The sequence below is a fragment of the Chelonia mydas genome, chromosome 2, assembly GCF_015237465.2.
Source record: "Chelonia mydas isolate rCheMyd1 chromosome 2, rCheMyd1.pri.v2, whole genome shotgun sequence".
NCBI classification, from domain to species: Eukaryota; Metazoa; Chordata; order Testudines; family Cheloniidae; genus Chelonia; species Chelonia mydas.
This window is the reverse complement of record NC_057850.1, coordinates 176,330,830-176,356,175: the sequence shown is the minus strand read 5'-3', so window position 1 is coordinate 176,356,175 and position 25,346 is coordinate 176,330,830. Positions and strand designations below refer to the sequence as shown.

The 25,346-nt window shown below is 42.8% G+C and overlaps 1 protein-coding gene across 3 annotated transcripts in view; it reads right to left on the bottom strand.

Moving 5' to 3' along the window:
* The window catches only part of PDE1C (phosphodiesterase 1C), a 500,442-nt gene extending 479,394 nt beyond the window's left edge, over positions 1 to 21,048 (bottom strand). The window contains exon 1 of one of the 3 annotated variants that reach the window (XM_043540641.1): positions 20,640 to 21,048. In XM_043540641.1, coding sequence (XP_043396576.1) covers positions 20,640 to 20,952 — 313 coding nt within the window. In that variant the 5' untranslated portion in view covers positions 20,953 to 21,048. The remainder of the gene's footprint in view (positions 1 to 20,639) is intronic. The other 2 variants (XM_037890096.2, XM_043540642.1) reach the window with 2 other exon arrangements.
* Positions 21,049 to 25,346: the final 4,298 nt, after the last annotated feature.

Sequence of the window (25,346 nt, the reverse complement as noted above, 5' to 3'; positions counted from 1 at the left end):
GTACTAATATCCCCAGGCCATCGCAGGCACTGTTTTCATGGCATCTTCAGCCCATTCAGAAACAAGAGTTCCCCATATGTCTTACCAAACTCCTCTGCTTGTGAAATTTCCAGCCTATTTCTGCAGACGTAACTGATTCAGACAAAGTGCTGATAGGTATTCACACGTCGAAGTGCTTGTTCAAACTAAAAAGCTCCTCTCTAGACTTTCACAACGTGTAAATTTACTTTCTAACATGATTGATTATGGCTTTTTGGTTTGTTTTGACAAACTAACGTTGGATTTTGAGAGAACCTGATTAAATTGTTCGCCTTTAAAAGTCACAGACACTTGCAAGCTGTTGTTGACAAACGTCTTTTTTATTTTCTAAAATCAGAAGTCAGAGTTTTCTAGTTAATACCCAATTTGTAAACAACTACTGGTAAAACTGCCTTCTGGTATGTATGAATTGTTTTCCTTTGCATCATTACTGCCACACTAATGACATGCTGTCATGCCACATTGCTAAGGGTATGTCTATACTACAAGTGCTACAGTGACAAATCTGTGGCATTGCAGCTACACAGCGTAGTGCTATAATGGAGACATTTGCTACAATGAGAAGAAGGGGTGTTTCCATTGCTGGAGTAAATCCACTCACTTGAGAGGTGGTAAGTAAGTCAATGTAAAAATTCTTCTGTCGAGTTAGTGGTATCCACACCGGAGCTTAAGTCAGCGTAACTACATCTCTCAGGGGTGTGAATTTTTCAAACTCCTGAGCAATATCGTTATGTTAACCTAAATTTTAGATGTAGACCAGGGCTAAGATGCCTATTGGCTTAGAGTAGTGTTTTCATAAAAGAGTATTAAGCATTCCAGTCTCTTGCCGCAAAGTATACGGATGAGAGCAGAACAAGATTGCACAATTCGTTAGTGACAATGTGTATTGCACAGGTTAGTTTGTTGTAGAATTTCTCTGACATTTAATGTAAAAGATTATTTAATCTACCAAACTTTCCGTAAATGCCACCATTTTAGTATTCAGAAAATTGTTCTTTCACTTTGAATCCATGTGGATACTATGGAGTTCCCAGTTTTTAAAGTCTAGATTGAGGATTTATTCTCAACCCATCACAAGAGCAGGATGTAGCTGCACTGCCCCAGGAAGAGATAAGAGGTGAAATCCTCATGGCACCACTTGAATTCAATGTCGAAATTCCCACTGATTTCAGTGTGACCAGGATTTCACCCCAGGGAAGGAACTGTGATTCAGAGAAACATAACAGGTACCTACCAGCTGGAAGAGAAAGAGAGAGAGAGAGAGAGAGAGAGAGAGATGCAGACAGGAGCTGCAAATTGAAAGCCAGACATTGTAGCTGCCTGGTTCTGACAAACTGAAAGGCACATTGAGAAAAAGGTTGCTATAAAAAGGGCAACCTTTCCCAGTCCAGAACAGAAAGTTACCAGGGAAAGTGGACCACAAACTGAATATAAGTCAACACTGTGATACAGATACGTAAAAGCCTAATATCATTCTGGGATGTATTAATAGGAGTGTTGTATTTAAGACATGAAAGACAATTGTCCCTCTCTATTTAGCATTGCTGAGGCCTCAGCTGGAGTACTGTGTCCAGTTTTGGGCACCACTCTTTAGGAAAGATGTGGATACATTGGAGGCAGTCGAGAGGGAAACAACAAAAATGATAAAAGATTTAGAAAACCTGACTTATGAGGAAAGATTTAAAGAACTGGGCATGTTTAGTCTTGAGAAAAAAAGATCTGATAACAGCCTTCAACAGTCTTTTGCTTTCCAAAACTTTTGTTTGTCCAGGCTTTGTGATTTCTTCACCATTTCATGTAATGCTTTTTCTGTTTTCCCAGCTATCTTGGCTTGTTTACATTTTTCCTGTAAAGTTCTTGTTGCATTGCTTGTCCAGCTTTTCTTTGTTTGCTTATGCCTTCCAATAACTTGCTTCACTGTGTTTTGCATTGTTTCCTTGAATATTTCTTATCTGATCTGTAGTGAGATTTCATCATCACACATTAAAGGCCTGAAAACACCCTCCAACCACCACCTTGTATGTCTTCCTCACAGAGCTATCCCTTAACTTACCAAGATCAATTCTGACTCCAGTTGTACCCATCTTTGTCTTGGACTGAAACTTAATCTTTCCCATTAGTAGTTCATGATCACTGCCACACTCAGCTCCATTATATACTCTAATATCCAACAGTGACCAATTATGCTTTTTTCTGATAATAATGTGATCAATGGTTTCTGGTTTGACTATCTGGTGAGTTCCATATAACCTTGTGCATGTCTTTGTGAGGAAACCAAGTACCACCTTAATCAGATTGTGCATCTCACAGCAAGTTCTTAACCTTTCCCGATTATCCCAATGTGTAGAAAGAATAGTAAATATGGCAGGCGACCAGCTTGGCTTAACAGTGAAATCCTTGCTGATCTTAAACACAAAAAAGAAGCTTACAAGAAGTGGAAAATTGGACAAATGACCAGGGAAGAGTATAAAAATATTGCTCGGGCATGCAGGAGTGAAATCAGGAAGGCCAAATCACACCTGGAGTTGCAGCTAGCAAGAGATGTTAAGAGTAACAAGAAAGGTTTTTTCAGGTATGTTAGCAAGAAGAAGGAAGTCAAGGAAAGTGTGGGCCCCTTACTGAATGAGGGAGGCAACCTAGTGACAGAGGATGTGGAAAAAGCTAATGTACTCAATGCTTTTTTTGCCTCTGTCTTCACGAACAAGGTCAGCGCCCAGACTACTGCACTGGGCAGCACAGCATGGGGAGGAGGTGACCAGCCCTCTGTGGAGAAAGAAGTGGTTCGGGACTATTTAGAAAAGCTGGACGAGCACAAGTCCATGGGGCTGCATCCGAGAGTGCTAAAGGGGTTGGTGGATGTGACTGCAGAGCCATTGGCCATTATCTTTGAAAACTCATGGCGATTGGGGGAAGTCCCAGACGACTGGAAAAAGACTAATGTAGTGCCCATCTTTAAAAGAGGGAAGAAGGAGGATCCTGGGAACTACAGGCCAGTCAGCCTCACCTCAGTCCCTGTAAAAATCATGGAGCAGGTCCTCAAGGAATCAATTCTGAAGCACGTAGAGGAGAGGAAAGTGATCAGGAACAGTCAGCATGGATTCACCAAGGGCAAGTCATGCCTGACTAATCTAATTGCCTTCTATGATGGGATAACTGGCTCTGTGGATGAGGGGAAAGCAGTGGACATGTTGTTCCTTGACTTTAGCAAAGCTTTTGACACTGTCTCCCACAGTATTCTTGCCAGCAAGTTAAAGAAGTATGGGCTGGATGAATGGACTATAAGGTGGATAGAAAGTTGGCTAGATTGTCGGGCTCAATGGGTAGTGATCAATGGCTCCATGTCTAGTTGGCAGCCGGTATCAAGTGGAGTGCCCCAAGGGTCGGTCCTCGGGCCAGTTTTGTTCAATATCTTCATAACTGATCTGGAGGATGGTGTGGATTGCACCCTCAGCAAATTTGCAGATGACACTAAACTGGGAGGAGAGGTAGATACGCTGGAGGGTAGGGATAGGATACAGAGGGCCCTAGACAAATTAGAGGATTGGGCCAAAAGAAATCTGATGAGGTTCAACAAGGACAAGTGCAGAGTCCTGCACTTAGGACGGAAGAATCCCATGCACCGCTACAGACTAGGGACCGAATAGCTTGGCAGCAGTTCTGCAGAAAAGGACCTAGGAGTTACAGTGGACGAGAAGCTGGATATGAGTCAACAGTGTGCTCTTGTTGCCAAGAAGGCCAATGGCATTTTGGGATGTATATGTAGGGGCATTGCCAGCAGATCGAGCGACGTGATCATTCCCCTCTATTCGACATTGGTGAGGCCTCATCTGGAGTACTGTGTCCAGTTTTGGGCCCCACACTACAAGACGGATGTGGAAAAATTGGAAAGAGTCCAGCGGAGGGCAACAAAAATTATTAGGGGACTGGAACACATGACTTATGAGGAGAGGCTGAGGGAACTGGGATTGTTTAGTCTGCAGAAGAGAAGAATGAGGGGGGATTTGATAGCTGCTTTCAACTACCTGAAAGGGGGTTCCAAAGAGGATGGATCTAGACTGTTCTCAGTAGTAGCTGATGACAGAACAAGTAGTAATGGTCTCAAGTTGCAGTGGGGGAGGTTTAGGTTGGATATTAGGAAAAACTTTTTCACTAGGAGGGTGGTGAAACACTGGAATGTGTTACCTAGGGAGGTGATGGAATCTCCTTCCTTAGATATTTTTAAGGTCAGGCTTGACAAAGCCCTGGCTGGGATCATTTAGTTGGGGATTGGTCCTGCTTTGAGCAGGGGGTTGGATTAGATGACCTCCTGAGGTCCCTTCCAACCCTGATATTCTATGATTCTATGATCTATGATCATTTGCTGTCCCAATGCTGTGGGGTCCTACACGAGTCATTTGCTTACCATGTCCATTACCAATTTTTGCATTCATATCTTCCATTACCAGAATCATACCATAATCAGGAATCTCATCTACAGTGCTATCCAGTTGTTGATAAAATCCATCCTCTTCCTCTTATGCTTCTTCTGTTGGTGCATGTAATGGAGTCTCATAGGACCATCATGATCATCTAGTCTGACCTCCTGCACTTTACAGGTCATAGAACCTCACCCACCCACCCCTGTAATAGACCCCTAACCTCAAATCATGATTTAAAAACTTCAAGTTACAGATAATCCATCATTTACAGTAGTTTAAACCTGCAAGTGACCCATGCCTCATGCTGCAGAGGAAGGCAAAAAAACCCCAGGGTCTCTGCCAACCTGACCTGGGGAAAAATTCCTTCCTGACCCCAAATATGGATATCAGTTAGACCTGAGCATGTGGGCAAGACCCACCAGCTAGACACCTGGGAAATAATCTACTGTAGTAACTCAGAACCCTCCCCATCTAGTGTCCCATCACCGTAGGCAGTCTCATCGTACCTCCATAAACTTATCGAGTTCAGTCTTGAAACAAGTTAGGTTTTTTGTCCTCACTCTTCCCCTTGGAAGGCTGTTCCAGAACTTCATTCCTCTGATGGTTAAAAACCTTCATCTAATTTCAAGCCAAAACTTGTTGATGGCCAGTTTATAGACATTTGTTCTTGTGTCCACATTGATGCTTAACTTAAAAAACTCCTCTCCTTCCCTGATATTTATCCCTCTGATGTATTTATAGACAGCAATCATATCTCCTCTCAGCCTTCTTTTGATTAGACTAAACAAGCTAAGCTTTTTGAGTCTCCTCTTATAAAGTAGGTTTTTCATTTCTCAGATCATCCTAGTAGCCCTTCTCTGCACCTGCTTCAGTTTGAATTCATCTTTCTTAAACATGGGAGACCAGAATTGCACACAGTACTCCAGACAAGGTCTCACCAGTGCCTTATACAATGGTACTAACACTTCCCTGTCTCTACTGGAAATACCTCACTTGATGCATCCTAAAACTGCATTAGCCTTTTTCACAGCCGCATCACTATGGGCTTACAGTCATCCTGTGATCAACCAATACACCAAGGTTTTTCTCCTCCTCTGTCACTTCCAACTGATACATCCCCAACTTATAGCAAAAATTCTTGTTGATAGTCCCTAAATGCGTGACTTTGCACTATTAAATTGTATCCCATTTAGGGTCTTCGGAGGGTTAGGTGGCCTAGTCGTTAGTGTTGCTCCAACCCAGGGCCCTTGGAGGGTCAACAATGCCTGGGAATGGTCACTTCCTACTGATTCTTTCTTCTCTAAGCTTCCAGTCCAAGATAAGGTGAAAAGAAAAATAAAAGGAAATCCAACCATCAGCCCCAACTGAGCTCAGCATATAGTCTTATTTTCTCTGGGAGGCTTCTCCTTTGTCAGGAGCCTTCAGGGTAGGTCTGTCATCCTCCCCAGCCTCCTCCCTCTGAGCTGGGTTGCTCCCTTTTCAATCCTTTCTCCAGTTGGAGCACACTCAGTAGGGCCAGAGAGGCAGGGCTACCTGGGCCCAGCACTTTTCTTTAACCTCTTTTGGCCCCATGTGGGGTTTGTATATCCTATCACTGTATGTAACAGCAGATCACAGTTATGCATAGTTTATTGTAGACAGTAGTAAACCTTGCTGCGACAATCTGCTCAGACACTAGTTTCCAGCTGTTCACTGAAGTAACTGTTCTCTTGTCCACTGCTATAGCAACCCCAACGCTATGCTTCGCTTGTCCACTTCACTATCTGGAGTAAAGTATAATTTTCAACTATCCTGTAACCAGCCAACATGTCTCCTGTATGGAAGGGAAGGGAAACTTGTAAATTCCTTAATTCTGCCACTACTAGCTCAGTCTGGCCTGGAGCAAATAGAGTTCTAACATTTCAGCTCACAATACATGTAATACATTTAGCTGTTATTTGAAATCCATGACCATTTCCATTTGTTAGGCCTGATAGGCCTGGATTGAAATCCACAGAAATCAGTTTGGTTTCCTACAAGTGAGCTTTGGATGTAACAGCTTGTGAGGCCAATCCACTCTATCCCTCTCATGGGTGCTCAGTGGGTGCACCCACTGGCAGCTCTGAGGATTAGCTCCTCCCCCTCCCTCCCAGCACCTCTTGCCTGCCATGTCACAGCCTGCTGGCTTGTTAGGAACAGGTATCAGCAGTTCCACCCTAGTCTGCTTACCTTCCAAGACTAACAAGCTTGGACTGCTTGGATTTGAAATCAGAGTTTTCCTTCTCCTAGACAGACTTGCCTGAAGTGTCAACATTTGGTTCGTTTTGGAGGGAATCATTATGGAAAGCAGCCAAATCATCTGGAGTTCCACATAAGATAATTGCAATTATTAAAGCTTCACATAAAGACTCTTGCAATGCCGTAAGAACTGGCAGCAACTGGTTCAAGTCAAAGTTTGATGTAAGACAAGGGGACATGGAATCACCATCACTTTTCATCATGTTCTTAAACTGAACATTATGAATGTTAGATAAGTTGGAGGGCATGACATTGGATGATCTAGAGTTAAACTCTTTAGCTTATCCAGATGACATCACACAAATGGTAAACCCATTTGAATTAATGATGATACTCTTTTCTACCTTGGAAAATTGGTGTACTCATCTTGGACTTATAACAAATGCCAAGATGACAAAGTGGTTGCATCTGGGAAAAGGGACAATAGATAAAGGGTTGAAATGCAGCTGCAGAGAAGTCGTAGAACAAGTAGAATCTTACGTGTACCTAGGAAACTTGATCAGTGCTGACGGTTCCATCAAGGACGCCGTTAGAAGGCAATGTGCCTTAGCAACAAGTGCTGCATAGAAACTGATGAAATTATGGACTGATAAAAACGTTACATTTGGTACCAAAGTGAAAATGTATCAAGCCGATGTACTAACAGGATTACAGTATGGTCTGGAAGCAGCTGCATTGAATTAAAGACATCAAAAGGCTGGAAGCAATAGAGATAAGAGTTCTTCGGAAGATAGCAGGTATAACGTTAAATGATTTTAAGACAAATGAAGAAGTTAGAAAGAGAGTAAGAGCTTTTCTACACAGTCCTGCAGTGCAGACTATGGGGAGATGAACTGCAGTGTACACTAAAGTCTTGTGCTGCAGTTGCCTTACTAGTGCAAACTAAAGATATTTATGTATCAGAGGGGTAGCTCTGTTAGTCTGGATCTGTAAACGCAGCAAAGAGTCCTGTGGCACCTTATAGACTAACCGACGTATTGGAGCATAAGCTTTTGTGGGCGAATACCCACATCTGCATGCATCATCTGACGAAGCGGGTATTCGCCCACAAAAGCTTATGCTCCAATACGTCTGCTAGTCTATAAGGTGCCACAGGACTCCTTGCCGCTTTTAAAGACACTTAGTTCATATTAACATAGTCCCATTACAGTGCAACAGTTTAGTGAGTTCTGCAATTCACATCCCTGTAATCCACACTGTGGGGCCATGTGGACAAGCTATTAGATGTAAACTCAGTATATGAGGTTGGCTACAATTGAAAAAATGACAATGGTGGGGGCACCACAGAAGACCAACAAATGACAGAATCACAAAAAAATATTACAAACACAACCAAGGTCAGTCTGACCTAACGGACGACCATTGACTAGATGGCAGGACATCATACGCTTAATGGAGGAACAACCCATGCTATAGTGCTCCCCTTATCTGTAAAGCCGCTTTGGGATAAAAGAGAGAGAGAGAGAGAATGCCTAATCCAGAAATAAGATATGCTTGTTACAGAAGTTCTTCTTTCCCCTGAGAAAAATATTCAGATTTATGGATTCCTATTGCCCTTTTATTTATATTTTTATTTTTTAAGAATGCTGAAAAAGATAAAATTGGAATTTTGCTCTGAGAAAGCTGCCTGTAAATACTAAAAACATCCAAAGCAACTGTAACTTTCATTTGTAATTCCCTTTAGATGGTTTTATTCAGAAGCTTTAGTAAACAACTTTTTAATACCATACAGGAAATGGAGTTGATAAAATTAGATTAAAACTGAAAGCCCAAATTTTTGTTCTGATAGACTACAAACTTGCAGATCAAAATCTTCTAAGAGCCACTATTAGTACTGATGCTGCAGTCTTACTATAGCTGTGACATTTTTATCAGATGTACTTTTCACCTTGCATCAGCAATGCTTACATTTTCGGAAGTCTGTCTTGAGTTTTATTTGCTTTCAGTAAAGGGATGCTACTCATTTGACAACTGAATTCTGTTCTGATTCTGGAGATAACTTTAACAGGAAGTGTTTAAAAAGGCTCAATATATAAACATTTTGGACATGCATCAGCATTTCCAAGAAAACATTTGCATCTACAGAAGATATGTTTTGTACCACCCACACTTTCCAAACATTAGAAAAACTATCAGTTTGAGTAAAATACCTATCTGACTCTGATAGGGGCTTGAGTTCAAAGCTCATTAATGTGAATTTCAACCCTCTGTTAGGGGCAGCACTAGGCCTATGCACTACTTAAATTCCACTTAATCCTTAAAATAGGGTTTCAGTGGAATTTAAGGGATGCATAGGCCTTGCAATGGCCTTCGGCAGAGGAGTGAATTTCACCCTAAGACCAAGGGGCCAGAGTCTCATCTCAGTTAACCCAGTGTAAATCCAGAGTGCAACTGCAAAGTATTACTTATATTATTTTATTATTATGAGGTCATAGGGAAATACTTGCTCTTTCTTTACATAATTAATGCACATCTACAAACTGCAAATTCTACAATTGATATATTCTATGTTGAACCTTTAAAAGAACCCCAGAAGCTTGCACAGAAAACTGTAGTGTTGGGAGAATACTGTATGAAAATACTACACAAGATCCCCTTCTGCCCACACCATTGTTTTTGTGGCACTCTGACATAAATGACACCAAAAGCCAATGAGCCAAATCCCTAGGTCCAGCCTATGTCATGTGAATCCTTATTAGAGCAACTTTTCTGCCACTGGAGCAGCCCAAAATAGGCAGAGCCAGAGGCCAAGATTTGGACCAATATGTACAGGACATGAGAGTAGGATGTAGGCTTAAATATGCAAATAGCTCTGTGAACAAGAAGAAAACCATGAGGAAAGTGAACTGGGGAAGGACTCAGTGACGTGTTGTATTGGCAATTACAGAACAGCTGCAGTTGAGTTTGGTGCTGCTATATGTATTCACGCTTACAGTTAATAATAACTATCAAGTTCCCTTCAAGGCCCACTGCAATAGAATGAAGACATAATTATAGATCAGAACAATAACTTCTAGTCATCTCTTATTCTCTAAAAGTCACAGTCGGGCTTTCATGTAATTATACCCTGGATAGGCAAATGCGATTAGCAATAGCAACTTCTAACAATTTATACATAGTGACATGGACACACAGACCAAAATGAGCACAGTAATATAAAGAAGGAAGAGGAGTTAATGGAAAAACTAGACAGAGAACTATGTCAGCAATTTCCTGCATGTGATTTAATAACTTCATTTGAATTATTAAAAGCTGCAGCTTGAAAAGCCAATATGGACAGAGTAAATCCACACTCTGATGCTCATACTGAACCCTCTCTCTCTAAGTCTGACGGTTGCCGGCTGCTGCAAAAGTGCACAGGTGAGTGGGAGGGTATAAGGAGCTGATGATAAGCACTGTTTTCTTGTTCACTTGCATCACTAGCAGACCAGAGGAATTGCAAAAGAAGTTGCTCTGTACCAGGTAGCTATACTCTGCATCTCCATAAGTGCAACAGCAATTATGTTCCCCTGGCATGCCAGGAGCTTTTTCTTTTTAATAAATCATTTTAAATTAAAATAAAATAATAAAGTGATTGAAAAGATGTCCTTCAGTGAAGGATGCAAACACTTACGCTCATAAATACTGATTTGCATGCACAAGTTTGGACTTTGCACGCAAAATGGTTGCACATGCACATTCAGCAGGTGTAACATAAGTGTCTACAGAATCTGGCTCATAATGTTCCTACGTTCCTTTCAAGCCCTGCTTGACTTTTATATGCTCCATTTATGTTCTGTGTAGAGCTACTGAAATTTGGGTGATTGCATAATGTTTATCTAACCAACCATGTTTCACAAAACCAAAGGAGCATGAAAAGAAAATATCTGGATACTCATAGGCCACAACTGGATCATTGCTCCACGGAATGTGAGCAGATTGTCCTTTTGTAGCTTTGAATGGGAGACTCATTCAAATGTGACCTGCCTCCTCCGCCCCATCAGGAGAGCAGGCCAAACATGAGTGGCAGTGCAACGCTGTGTGCCAGGGACCAGCTTGCAAAGCCTGGAACAGGGAGCCAAGTCCAGCCAGCCTTGAGGGACAGGAGCCGCTTCAACCAAGACAGGGATTTTGTGGATCAAAATGGGACAGTCCCTCAATATCTGGGACTGTTGGGAGGTCTGGCAAGGGCTAATAGAACATGGCATTCGTTTTGTTAAGTTCTACAGATATGGATTCCAGCATATATCTGCACGCACTCCAGCTGCATTCACAGTGTTAGGTGTAGCTGTATTGAATGCTGGAGGGATTGGTTGGAGCAACATGACGGAGTGGTGACTGTGATATGAAGATGGTGCATGTGTACCTTGAGGGATCAAATATGCCTCATTTTAGCATGGAATTTCTAAATATTTAGGTTGTGTCAATAGCAGTGTACGGGGGTCTTCTTGCCATGGGTATTGCCAGCTATCTGGTGGCCTACAGAGTGGTTGTCTCCAGGGTTTACAGCGGGGTAAGTGAAGGCAATGTTTCTGGACATCTGGACAAGGGTGAAGAGTGGTAACATTTAGCAAGTCTAGGGTGGTTTGGGTGATGTAGGCTGTGTAGGCGAGGTGTAGGAAGCTCCTGTTTGCTATGCCTCACCTACATCTAACTTAACCCCTGCCAGCTCAGCATGGTGCTGTGTTCCCTTTTGGTGGTGGCTAGGCCGCTCAGAGGGTTGAGCCTGCAACAGCAGCAGAGGCTCAAGCATTTCGAGACCCAGAGTTCCCAGATTCAATCCATGATGCACACAACCCATCCAGGGGCCTGGTGTTACACCAAGGTTTGCCTTCCCAAAGTATTCCATAGCATCTGTGAGGGGAGAATTTATGTGTACGTGTGTTATTGGCATGTTGGAGCGTCAGTTAAAGAGAGCAGCGTTAAGGTTGCATTGTGGGGTGGCGTATACCTTAACTTTATATTTCCTAGTTTTCAGAGGTTTAAGTTTAACCACTTTCCACATTCTGGAAGGGTACAAGGCCCCACTGGACAACCGTAACTCTGCGTGAACAAAGTATTTAATTTCCTTGGTTTTTAAAAAATAATTTCTCAGCACCCTCATTTACCACAGTCCTACTCTCCTCCCCACTACCTCTGGCTCCTTGGCAATGATTACCCCAGCCACAGAATGCACCGGCTGCCTGTTCATCCTTCACTGCCCCTGCATCATCTCATGTCTCTGCCTGTCCTGCAGAGACTGGTTCTCCCCTCTCCCTATGAAAAGGCAGCTGACAGCATGGGACCTGAAGGCTGAGGACCTTGGGAGAGGAGAAAGGAACAGTCAGGGACTAGCATGAAATCAGAGGGAAAGTTTTTGGTGGGGAGGTCAGACAAAGGGGGCATGGTTGTGAGGAGTTTTGTGGGGCAGAGAGAAAGCCACCCCAACATCACCCACTGCACAGCTCTGACCTCTTCCCAACTCTTCCCTGCATTGTTCCAGCACACACACACACCCCCATATTCCCTCTCCCTCACAACTCCAACTTCCATAGTTCCTCCAACTGCTCAGATTTCCCCCAGCACTGCTCCAGTTCCTCTCACATTCCCTCCATCATGCCCATTTCTGTGACCACCCCACACACCCCACTGTTCTAACCTCTCCCCTTCACACACACACGCTGCTCTGAGCCAACACCACATACACACACCAGGTCTGCCCTCCTCCTCACCACTCCAATACCCTGGTAAGCTTGGAGGGTCCATGGAGAAGAGGGAAGCTGGTGGGACTGTGAGGACTGCATGTACCAAATGGAGATAGGAAAGGACGGGAGAATGGAGAGGCAGAATCCTTCCCTGCCCTAAATCTGGTCCTACTGTATGGGAAAGAGGCTCTACACATCCACCTGCAACACAGCAGGCTCAGAGAGGTGTGAAGTGGCCCATTCATCTCAAGGAGATGTTCTCAGATGAATGAGAACACCCCATGGAGAGGTATACAGCCTGACACAATAACTAGGAGAGGTGTGAACTGCTCCATTCATCACAGTGGGTGTTCTCCTCTTCCCCTCCATACAGCAAATAGTATCCCAGATAGCACAAGATGGGGCAGAGAGGGGATACAGACCCCTAGGGGGGCAGGGCCTCCCAGATCGTGGCTCACACATAGGAAGGCAGGGCGAGAGGCTCGATCCCTCCCCCCCCAGATAAGCAAAGAGATGCTGGCTGAGATGGGGGGTGGGATCAGGAGGTGCTAAGACCCCCAGATTCCGGCTCATATGGATGGCAGGGAGAAAGCCTCAGACACCCAAGCCCACACACAGAAGAGCAGGACCCCCAGATCCCAGCTCATATGGAGGGGGAAGAAAGGGGACTCAGACTTCCCCAAATTCTTTTATTTCTGGTATGAAATATAAAATTTTCCCAATATTCTTGTGATGAGGCTCCAAAATTTTTCACTTTTTTTAATGTTACCTTTGTAAAGCTGGCCAAGTCCAAGGTGGATAACATTCTAGGAGTTTTCTATACTTTGGAGCATCATGAGTGCATCTGCTAGGGATGTTAGTCTGGTAACTGGGCAACTGGACTCAGATTTTGCTTGGAAGGAGTCCTGTCTCATCCATTCTCTGTGATACTGAAAACTATCTCCTATTGATTCCCTGTACATGCTCCCTACCTGACTGCTCTTCCTGATTTGATCAAACACAGGACAGACTGGGAGTTGGATCCAACCTCAGGTGAGGAGGTAGATGATGTCATACAGTATAATCAGGGAAGCAGGTTGAGAAGAAGCAGTTTGGGTAGACAAGTTCATGGAAAATTAGGAGGGTGTTTAATTTACACACAGAGATACACTTTAGCTGCAGCCCAGCAACTTAATTTGGCCCAGAGTACTTCCACATACAGATTTGCCAATGTATAGTTGTACCCAGTTCCTGACCTGCAACAACCTCTTGAACTCTGCAGGAGCAGAGATTGCCTTCCAAATGAGACAAATTATGTGGTGACTCTGTGACAATGGCAAGCATCTATCAAGGACCAGGATGAAACTGGTAAATGCATTTACATGTCCTAATCCCATACGAACCCCAGTAGATGCTGGAGGTCTACGTGGTGGAGTGGAAGGTCGTTGGCATATGTATCACTGACTAAGTTGAACATTTTTTGAGAGCCCCTTGTTAACATTTTGGCAGCATGCCCCCACCTATCCTTGAAAAAGCCAGATTTCACCATATTGAAATCATGCCTGTTATTCAATTGCTTATCTTCTTGTGACGTCTTAGCCATGTGTCTACTAAAATCACCATACCAATTCAACATTTATTTGATGTAAAATATCAGCAGCCAATTGAAAGAAATTCTACTCTGACACTTCATATTTTGGAGCAGTGTTCAGACTGCCTGCCAGTAATGAATGAATTTTACCAGCTCTTCATGCTCTTAACCATAAATAACCCTCAGGAGACCAATTTAGAGACATACATCTCACTTGCTTAACATAAACATTGCCTCCTAAATTATTCCTTTCTCCATAAACAGCGTACACTACAGAGCGCTAAGACATCATTCCTAAGTAATTAATATAGATGAACTTTGAATTATTTTTGTACCCATGGTATTGCCAGAAGTCATTCATTGTCTGCAGACTTGTATTCATTCTAGGATACAATTCTGGATGCTTCAAAAAGTTATCATCGATGCAGGCATAAAATTAGATAAATTATAGGGCTGTTAAAAATTAAAAAAATTAATCATGAGATTAAAAAAATTAATCGTGATTAATTGCATGATTAATCACACTGTTAAACAATAATAGAAAACTGTTTATTTAAATATTTTTGGATGTTTTCTACATTTTCAAATATATTGATTTCAATTACAACACAGAATACAAAGTGTACAGTGCTCGCTTTATATTTATTTTTGATTACAAATATTTGCACTGTAAAAACAAAAGAAATAGTATTTTTCAATTCACCTAATGCAAGTACTGTAGCGCAATCTTTTTATCATGAAAGTTGAACTTACAAATGTAGAATAATGTACAAAAAAACCTGCATTCAAAAACAAAACCATGTAAAACTTTAGAACTTACAAGTCCACTCAGTCCTACTTCTTGTTCAGTCAATAGCTCAGGCAAACAGGTTTTCTTACATTTGCAGGAGATAATGTTGCCAGCTTCTTGTTTATAATGTCACCTGAAAGTGAGAACAGGTGTTTGCATGGCACTGTTGTAGCCGGCGTTGCAAGATATTTACATGCCAGATGTGCTAAAGATTCATATATCCCTTCATGTTTCAACGACCATTCCAGAGGACATGCATCCAGGCTGATGATGGGTTGAGCTTGATAATGATCCAAAGTAGTGAGGACTGATGCATGTTCATTTTCATTATCTGAGTCAGATGCCACCTACAGAAGGTTGATTTTCCTTTTTGGTGGTTCAGATTCTGTAGTTTCCGCATCAGAATGTTGCTCTTTTAAGACTTTTGAAAGCATGCTCCGCACCTTGTCCCTCTCATACTTTGGAAGGCACTTCAGATTCTTAAATGCTCGGTCGAATGCTGTAGAAATCTTTAGAAATCTCACATTGGTACCTTCTTTGCTTTTTGTCAAATCTGCAGTGAAAGTGTTCTTAAAACGATCAAGTCTGCTATAATAGGAAATATATGGCAGAATGAGGGTAAAACAGAACAGGAGACATACAGTTCTCCCCCAAGGAGTTCAGTCACTAAGTAATTAATGCATAATTTTTTTTAATGAGTATCATCAGCATGGAAGCATGTCCTCTGGAATGGTGGCCGAAGCTTGAAGAGGCATACGAATGTTTAGCATATCTGGCACATAAATATCTTGCAATGCCAACTACAAAAGTGCCATGTGAATGCCTGTTCTCACTTTCAGGTGACATTGTAAATAAGAAGCGTGCAGTATTATCTCCTGTAAAGGTAAACAAACTTGTTTCTCTTTGTGACTGGCTGAACAAGAAATAGGACTGAGTGGACTTGTAGGCTCTAAAGTTTTAAATTGTTTTGTTTATGACTTTAGTTATGTAACAAAAAAAAATCTACATTTGTAACTTGCACTTTCACAATAAAGAGATCGTTATACAGTACTTGTATGAGGTGAATTGAATAATACTATTTCTTTTATCATTTTTACAGTGCAAATATTTGTAATCAAAAATAAAAATATAAAGTGAGCACTGTACACTTTGTATTCTATGTTGTAATAGAAATCAATATACTTGAAAATGTAGAAAACCATCCAAAATATTTAACAAATTTCAACTGGTATTCTATTATTTAACAGTGCAATTAAAACTGCGATTAATGGCAATTAATTTTTTTAATCGTGATTAACTTTTTGAATTACTCGCATGCGTTAACTGCGATTCATCGACAGCCCTAATAAATTATAATAATCCACTGGAAAGAATGTGTGAAATATAAGGACTGACAGTTGTCTAGCTGAATGGTCATTAATAAAGCAAGGACATGAAAGTTCACATGGCAAAACACTTCAATTTCTCTAAAATAAAATCAAAATAAATCCTTACCATTTTAAATTGTTTTAATTGATATATTGAAAATATATTGCAAGTACAATCTAGAAGTTTGTATTTGTGAATACTCATAGGTTAACATCCCATCTGATTCCTCTCCCTCTTCATCTCTCCTCTCCCTTCCTTCTATTTTTCTCCCTTCTCTCTCTCTTCCCCTTCTGCTCTCTCAGTGACACTGGAAGTAAATCATTCTTTCAGCAGCTCATTGGCAGTTGGTAGGGATAGTGACATCACTGGGTGTCTCAAGGGTCAGGAGCTGAAATTCTGCCATTAAAAATGTCTTCCACCTCCCTCCTCTTGTCCTTTCTTCTCCTTGTCTCACCTATTTCGCTCCTCTGCTGCGGCCCTATGAGCAGCTCATTGGTGAGTGATAAGATTGTGACATCAGAGTTAGGCCATTACTTCTCTCTTCTACTTTCTTTCTCCTCCTCAGTGTATTTGCATAATAAAACCCTTACAGAAAACAACTAGAGTTGTGTCTGTTTACACCAGCGTAGAATTTGTCCCCAAAAGAGTTGTTAGTTGCTTTCCTATTACCCTGTAATCTTGCTAATTTAGGTCCCAGGCATGCAAACACATAAGCATGTGAGTAACTTTGAGTTCAGTATAAAGTATTCACATGTATTAGCATTTGCAGGGTTGGGATTTTGGATAGGTGTCAGTTATTTTAGTACAGGTACATCTTTACTTAAAAGTGTGTTCAATAGTTATCCATCATTTATTTTGTTATACTCAACTCAACTCTTTTAAAATGTATCCAACGCAAATATATCACTTTTTGACCACACATGAACTACAGATGATATACTCTCAAGAACTCTGAAATTTCCATAGACTTTTTTATTGGTCTAGCAAAAGCCTGTCCTTGTTTTACTCCCACAACCACAGAAATAATATGAAATAAAAGGTGACTACAATAGACCCTCTCTAACTACAAGGCTCTCTGAGTGTAAGGATGGAATTGCGTATGGTACATGTGCAGGGGCAAAGAATGTACAGGGCACTGAGCCCTCTGGGGGGGAATGGATCAACGTTCATGTTGCAGTCCCCATCGGTGACCAGCCTGAGCCAGGGAAGCTAATGATCCAACCAGCAGATCAAATTCAGTGATCAATCCTGGTAACGTGTCACCTGAGGCATGTTGTGCACAAACTAAGAAGAAGATTGAGCCCTTCATCATCCTTGTCCAGACACAAGCACCAAACACAATCTTACCCTAAGTGAATAAACACACACACATAAATCAAGGGTACCGCATCACAATATGTACTGTGATCATTGCATTTTTGTGATATTTCATAATGTTCAGCTAAACCTACTGTGGAATACTCTGAAAAAGTAATAAAGTCTAAACAACATGAGTCCTCATCACAAAGTTCTAAATCCTTGCTATTTTTTCTGTGAGTTAAAAAGCATCTGTAGATTAATGAGATCCAGCTTAATAAAGTACAACTCTACCCCACATGGCATAATCTAGTTTTGTTTTTGTCTCCACTCAATCCTTCATCAGGTTTTTCTTTTCCTCAAAATGTGAACACATAAAACTGGTCTGTCACAAAAGATAAGACTTGATCCTCCACACTTATATAGCAGTTTATGCTGTAACAACTCCATTGATTTCAGTGGAGTTACACTATAATAAAACCAGCATAAAAAGGTCAAGAACCAGGCCCATGTTGACTATCCACATGACTTTGGATAATACCATGTCTAAGACTATCCTATAAGTTGCACTCTGCTTCACAAGTAGCCAATATGTCATATGGTGTAGGGATTGGTGCACTGTATCAACCATTTTCTATGTTATCTGAGGTCTTGCTATAGAAAATTCATTACAATGGTTAGAGATAAGTTAAACTTTCTTATACATATGTATTCTAACTCTTTCATCTATCAGGCTGTAAATTTATACTCTGCCTGCAGTCATAAGGCCTGCTCTTGAAGTACCTATTCAAGCAACATGACTTAGTAAGGACCAGGGGACTGGGCCCTTAAGTAAGTAGGAACCATCAGAAACCAAGGAAATTTCCACTGGAATAAGAGCAAAACAATTTTTTAAAATGGCTGAACAATTTTATGTTTTCAACACATGTAATTTTTAGGATCAGATTGTGCCAGGCCCTTTCTCTGGTTTACAGGAAGGGAGAGAGCAAAAAAATAAAAAAATACAACCCATTTCCCCTCCTGCAACCACATTCTCCAGAGGACTAGGCACCATTGTAACCATTTCAGACATGACTCCCAGAGTTCCTGTGGGGATAATGAGCCTTCACACCCTTCCAACATTGACTTATGGGTATATGCCACAACTGAATCCTTAACCTTTATGCAAACAGGCCTAGACCAACTGCTACTGAAATCAAGGGGAATCTTCCAACTAATGTCAATGGAACAAAATCAGCTTCGGAATATGGCGTAAACCCATGTATTTAATTAAGCAATTACCTCAAGGCTTGATTATTGGGTTCAATTATGTTTCTTTACAACATAATTGCAGAGTTTTGAGTCTTTTTTATATTTTCTTTGACTCTGATCAGCTGGTTTTTGCACATGTGCCTGGGACAAATGTGCAGGATGTATTAAGCATATCAAACTATTGAAGTTGGGTCACACCAGTGCTGAGATCAGTAAGACAGGTAAATATTTAGATCCAGAATGTATGGCTGACTCACACACTATGAAAGATATCCTAATATCTCTATATGAGCTAAAACTTTAAACAGCAAGTCACACTAGTGATTGATACCTCCAAGCCTAACACAGCACTCCCACGCACACAATCTGAACTGAGAGTGGTTGCTCATGACCAAGGCTACAGTTAACAAGATTTTAAAGTATCTGAAGTCCACAATATATGAATCACTCTATCCACACCTCCCACTTCCTGCCCCCTCACTGCCCCCTCCCAGCCCTGCTGCCCAGAGTGCTGCCTGTGCAGCAGCGTGGCTGCCGGGGAGAGGGGACAGTTGGGGAGGGGCTGGGGGCTAGCCTCCCCGGCCAGGAGCTCAGGGGCTGGGCAGGACTGTCCCGCAGGCTAGATGTGGTCTGCAGGCACTGTTTCCTCTAAGCTGTACACGTGCACACAGATCCTCAACCCCGCGCACATGGCGAAACACCGAGTGCACAAAAATTTGCACAGAAGCACAATAATTTGCACACAAGAAATTTTTTGCGCACACGGCCTGTCAAAACTTAGAGGGAACATTGCCTGCAGGCCATAGTTTGCCCACCTCTGCTCTAAATGTACAGTGGTATAAATGAGATCAGAGTTTAACCCCAGCTAAAGTGCACAGAGAATTTACATTAGTATAACTGAGAATAGAATTTAGCCCCAAGAGAGGTACACAGTGGACATTTTCTTAAAGCGTTACAACTGAATACCTCCCAGTGTAACTGGAGATATTCATCTGAGGCAGCAGGTGATAAACAGGATGGGAAGTAGGGCATTCACTTGTCTGTATATGTATCTTTTCCTTCCATATTCATGTATCTATGCCCTCCCTCATCATTTTTAACCAGTGTAGGATCCTGTCCTGTGTTTTATTATTTATCAATATGTTTAAAAAATAATTTTGAATCTTTCCCAAACAAAAGAGTGCATTCTTCTGAAACTGGAGGACTGTACTGGAAACATACATGTTATGCAGGCACACACACAATACTGACAGACAGCATGACAAATGCTAGCTGAATAAGTGCTGACGTTAGAAACATTTCCAAAAAGGCATTAACTCTTATAGTGAAGAAATTCCCAGTATTTACCAAAATCCTTCCTCATCCTGAGTCCACATTTGAAAGACAAGGTGAGAAAACTGGAAGGCAATACATAATTTTGTATGGCTTGCTATCCTGCAATAACCCTTATTCCCACAGCATTATCCTTTTAGGACAGGTGTGTATTCTAGAGCAACTGTTCAGGTTTTTTTGTTTTTTAAATCTCTTAAGTCCCTTACATAAAATAGGTAGGACTTTGAAGATAGTTCTTCGCTTGTAATGCAAACTGTTTTCCACAAATATTTGATCGGTGTTCTCTGGACCCTCACTCTGCACCTCAGGATTCTCTGGTATGGGTGCAGACTTACTTAAGAAATTCAATTAAATGCATTATTTTTAAAATTAATAAGTAACAATAGGCCAGCGTCAGATTCCCACCCGCTCCTCCCGCAGGGCCGGATTACAGCTCCATTCAGTCCAATGGAAAGCCTCCAGGGAGAGCTGGCTCGGGCCCTCAGTCCTTGCCCAGACGAAAAGTCCCCTAGACTGCAGAGGAAGTTTTGCCTCAGGAAGGGCTGAGGGTCAAGGCCGCGCAGGAAGGGGTAGCGCCGAGGGCAGGTAAGAGGAGGAAATACACACACACACACACACACCCCGCTGGCACTCACTGGCACTGCGGTTGGGGCTCGGGGGCAATGGCAAGCTGCCCGCGCGCGGCTCCGCCTTCGGGCACTTCAGCACCGCGGACAGCTCCCGCCGCTCCTCCTGCTTCTCGCCGCCTGCCGCCCAGGCGCCCGGGGCAAGCGCGGGGCTGGCGGGCGCGGCCGGGGGCGCCCATTTGTTCCGGCGGCGGCTGTTGACGCCCCGAAGTTTGCCGCGGCCCTGGGCGCTGCTGCTCGCCTCCTGCGCGGCTCCCGGCTCCTGGCTCAGCTGCACCACCGTGTTCCGGGACCTGCTGAGAGCGGAGGTGACCGAGCCCATGGCCGAAGGAGAGAACTTGGCCAGGTGCGGGGACCTCGCCTCACCCGGCTCCTCCCCGCTGCTGGGGCAGGCAGGCGCACGCCTCTCCCCCGCCCCGCTGCTTTCCCAGCGACCGACAGACACTTCCCAGCTCGCTCCCCCCAGCTGCGGCTCCCGCGCTGCTCCCCGGCCCGGCAGCCCAGCCGGGCTTGTCCGCCGGCGGCCTCGCTCGCCGCCCTGGGCCCCCCGCGCGCGGCGGGAGCAGCAGCGCCCTGGCTCTGCGCAGCAGAAGTTTGTCCGTGTCCCGGAGAGCAAGGGGAGGAGTTGCTCTCGCTTGTCTCTTTCGGCAGGGGGGGGCTGCGTGGCGGCCCAAACCCGCCCTCCTTGTTCGGGCACTTTGTAAGCCCTAGTCGTCCTCTCCCTCCTCGCCCCCACAGCTGGAGCGGGCTGGCGCTTGGGAAGCAGGGCGGAGAGTTTGCATTTAGTTCTCTCGCGCCTCTCCCGCCCACCCAGGAGAGCTGCTGTTCCAGGCGGAGCTGTGGTGGCCCCCTGCTGGCTTTTGGCGCCTCTCCTCCCCCACGACAGTGGCGCCCGAGCTGGTGCAAGGCTCCCCACTGAGGGTGGAGTCAGGCTGGAGGTGGCTGCGCCCCCCCTTCCCGCCTCTCTCTCTCCCCTTTATGAAAGTGGAGAGGCTCATGGACTTGCTTGTTCCCTCCTGGGATGGGAAGTGGAAGAAGCCAGCCAACAAACCCTGGACATCTTCTAAACACACACTCAACCCTTCTGCAGCCCAGCCCGACCCCTCTCTGCGCTTGGGGCTGAACAGGCAGTTGATTCAGAATTTGAGACTACAGGATCCATCCTTGATCCATTTCAGGCCAGTGAGCAGTCTAATATTCCAGTGAGGAATGGGCAGTGTAATAAAAGAGTAGAAGTATAAAAATATTGGCTAGGCCTTGGGTGGCTTTAACAGATGTGATCATTCTGCTGGTAAGACACCAGGAGTAAAGTAATATTTTAAAAATTTGTTGCTACCTTTGTCTTTCAATGTTACATTTATTGTAAAAACAGTCAAAGAAAGAGAGAAAAATAGCTTCTGGGAGTTCTGTCATGATTATAAGCAAAGAGGAAAAATAGCCCAGCAATTAGGACCCTCCCTGGGGATTTGTGAGACCTGGATTCAAGTCCCTCATTGATTACAGACTTCCTGTGGAAATTTGAAGTCACTTAGTTTGTCTGTGTCTCAATTCCCTGCAGGTAAAATGGGGAGACTAGCACATCCCACCGTCAGTGGAGTATTGTGAGGATAAATACATTAAAGGCACTAGGATACAGTGATAATGACGGGGGGAGAGGGAAGAGACACTGACATCTATCTAAGGAATGGCTAAGATGACCATAGTAATGTGGACACACGCTTTCCATACTTTGTATTATTTCTCCTGCTTCTTTACACATGCTTGCTGTGCTAGAACTAGCACTAACATTAAATCAATAACAATACAAGTACATCAACAAAAAAGAATCCCAGCTGTTCATTGCAGCCCATCATCCCCTATGTAGACTCTCTTCCCCTTTCCACTCATATAAAGAATTCATCATCTCCTAAAGAGGCTTATTTCCTTCTCCTAGCTCCCAGTTCTGAGAGCAGCAGACTAATTTCTCTCTTCTATTATTATGCTGTTTTGGTTGAGAGCAAGCCTTCCAAGACAACTCAGTACTGACGTATGCAGCTCTCAATGGGAATTTCCTTTGCTGGGGGAGTACCCTTTATCTGGACAAAAATAGTGCTTTAGTGAATAAAAAGCTAAAGGACTGGATTAGATCAACAGCCTTTTCTTTCTTTGCCCTATGCATTTAGTTAATTGTGTTTTCTCTCAATTTTTCTGTCTCTGTATCTTGTCCTTGGTTCTCCCTTCAGGGATCAGAGCCTCAGCAGCAGAGATAACATAACAGGTGGTGAAAATGTCTCCCTCCCTGAGGATGTTGCTTCACCAGGAGGGAATGTACTTTTTATTAGCACATAGAGAAGGGAATGAAAATAAATATCCCTTCGTGAATGACAATACCATTTCCCAATTTCCTTTGTTTTCAGGTGAGATGGGCGAGTTATTGATTATATTTATTTTAAAGTATTCCCGGAAAACATAAAAATTATATAACATGAGTGAAGGGGAGAGAACAAATGATCTATTCAGCATATAGCAGTGTTATAGGATTATGAAGTGGCACCTATGTTAAAGTTGCAAAGTAAAGCTTTCCAAAGTTAGGAAAGGCTAGAATTAAACTTGCCCATGCAATCTTAAATCTGCCAGTATGTCTGTACACATTGTGATACAGTCTTTAATTGCATTATCACTATGACACTGCACCCCATATTCATCACAGTGATATTATTAGGATATGATTATGACATAATTATAATGTATTTTATGCAAGATAAGTCATGTGAGAGGTCATTTAAAAGGTTATGATTTGCTGAATATGATTATCCTATTTGTATGCGTGTATTATTTTTGTATCTGAAGTTATGAATATTGACTATGTATCTGTATTTCAAATGTAGTTTCACGGGGATAACGCCAACTAGACAAGAGGCTTAAATCAAGATAGCTTGGGGGGGAAGGACCTATTCAGGGCAATGAGCCATTAGGAAAAAAACACAGGCCTTAGGAGATGTTTATCTCCCAGCTGGGGAGCCTTCCTGAGAAGGCTACAGACAGCCTCCAAGTAATGACTGCTATGACTCTACAAAGACACGTGACGTGACCATCTCTAGACTCCATCTTGGGATGTCTGTGTTTTTCCACAGACCAGTCTGGGAACCAGGCTTTGCAACAAAGGGTTCCCACCACATGCAAAAGCTATATAAGGTAAGAAGTGACATCATCTGGTGTTCTTTGCTCCCGTCACAAGAAGACTCCTGGAAGCACCTGAGGAACAAAGACTGAACTGGGGGAAGTGCTGGACCCAGACTAAAGGGATTTTTAGCCTGTGAATGAAACACCTGGGGATTCCAAGCTGTAAAGCAAGGGCAGCTTGCGACTTAACAATCTGCAGCCTGCTTGTATAATCTTTTAGGGTAAGAAATGGCTATTCATACCCAATCTAGTTAGTATATTAAATTTAATTTTCATTTTTTTGTTTATTTACTAGGTAATCTGCTTTGATCTGTTTGCTATCATTTATAATCCATCATTTGTAGTTAATAAACTTGTTTTTGCTTTACCTAAACCAGTGTCTGGGAATCATAACTCAGGGGCAAAAGGCTATTGCATATTCCTCTCCACATTGAGAGAGGGGTGAATTTTATGAGTTTATGCTGTACAGTTCCCTGTGCAGCACAAGACAGTATCATTTTGGGGTTGTACTCCAGAGAGGATGAGTGCCTGAGGAGCTGGGAGTAGCTTTCCCATGCAGGGGCTGGTCAGAAAGCCTGCTTGTAACCACAGCTGGGTATATCCCTACCTGTATGTATGCTGGTGAAAGTGCAGGCTGGAAGGCTTTGTAGCTTATCACAGCAATATGGTGTGAGAGGGAGCCCAGGCTGGTGGGTCAGAGGGCTCAGTGGTACCCCAGTTGCAGGTGGCACTCCAGGGGGAACCTATCACAATCACATACTATTTTTTCTTGTTTGGGTCATCATCATCATTTGACCCCAAGGATCTCCATATACTCAGCACCGAGTTATGATAATTGGGCCTCAAATTTACCCTAACTGTAAGATCAATTGTAAAAGATATTTCAAAATTCATAAAATTCTACAGTAATCTATACAAACAAATGCTGATGGAAAGTGGGTCAAGTTGTTTTCAATAATGAATGTTACTAACAGGTGCAAGAGAACCAGACACAGAAACTAAATCAGAGGAGAGAAGAAAAAAAGCACCCCCCATTGAAATGATTCAAGGGCTATGCTGAAGTCATGCTTGGTAAAAACAAGATGTGCAACAAGAAATGAATGAAACAACACTGATGTGTTGAATATTTGTCTAATTAGTGAACAAGTAATGAGGATGTTCTATACCACATCACTCCATTTTGGGTCCTTAAAAAACAGACAGAAGAAAGATGAAAGTATAGAGAGGCTACTAAAGCAAGTTTCACTATCATGGCTGCCCCCCATTCTCTCCTGGGACCCCAGGCCTTCATCACCCTGGATGAAATACGATGAAATTCAATAAGGACAAATGCAAAGTACTCCACTTAGGAAGGAACAATCAGTTGCAAACATACAAAATTGGAAATGACTGCCTAGGAAGGAGTACTGTGAAAAGGGATCTGGGAGTCATAGTGGACCTAAGCTAAATATGAGTCAACAGTGTAACGCTGTTGCAAAAAAAGCAAATATCATTCTGGGATGTATTAGCAGGAGTGTTGTAAGCAAGACACGAGAAGTAATTCTTCTGCTCTAC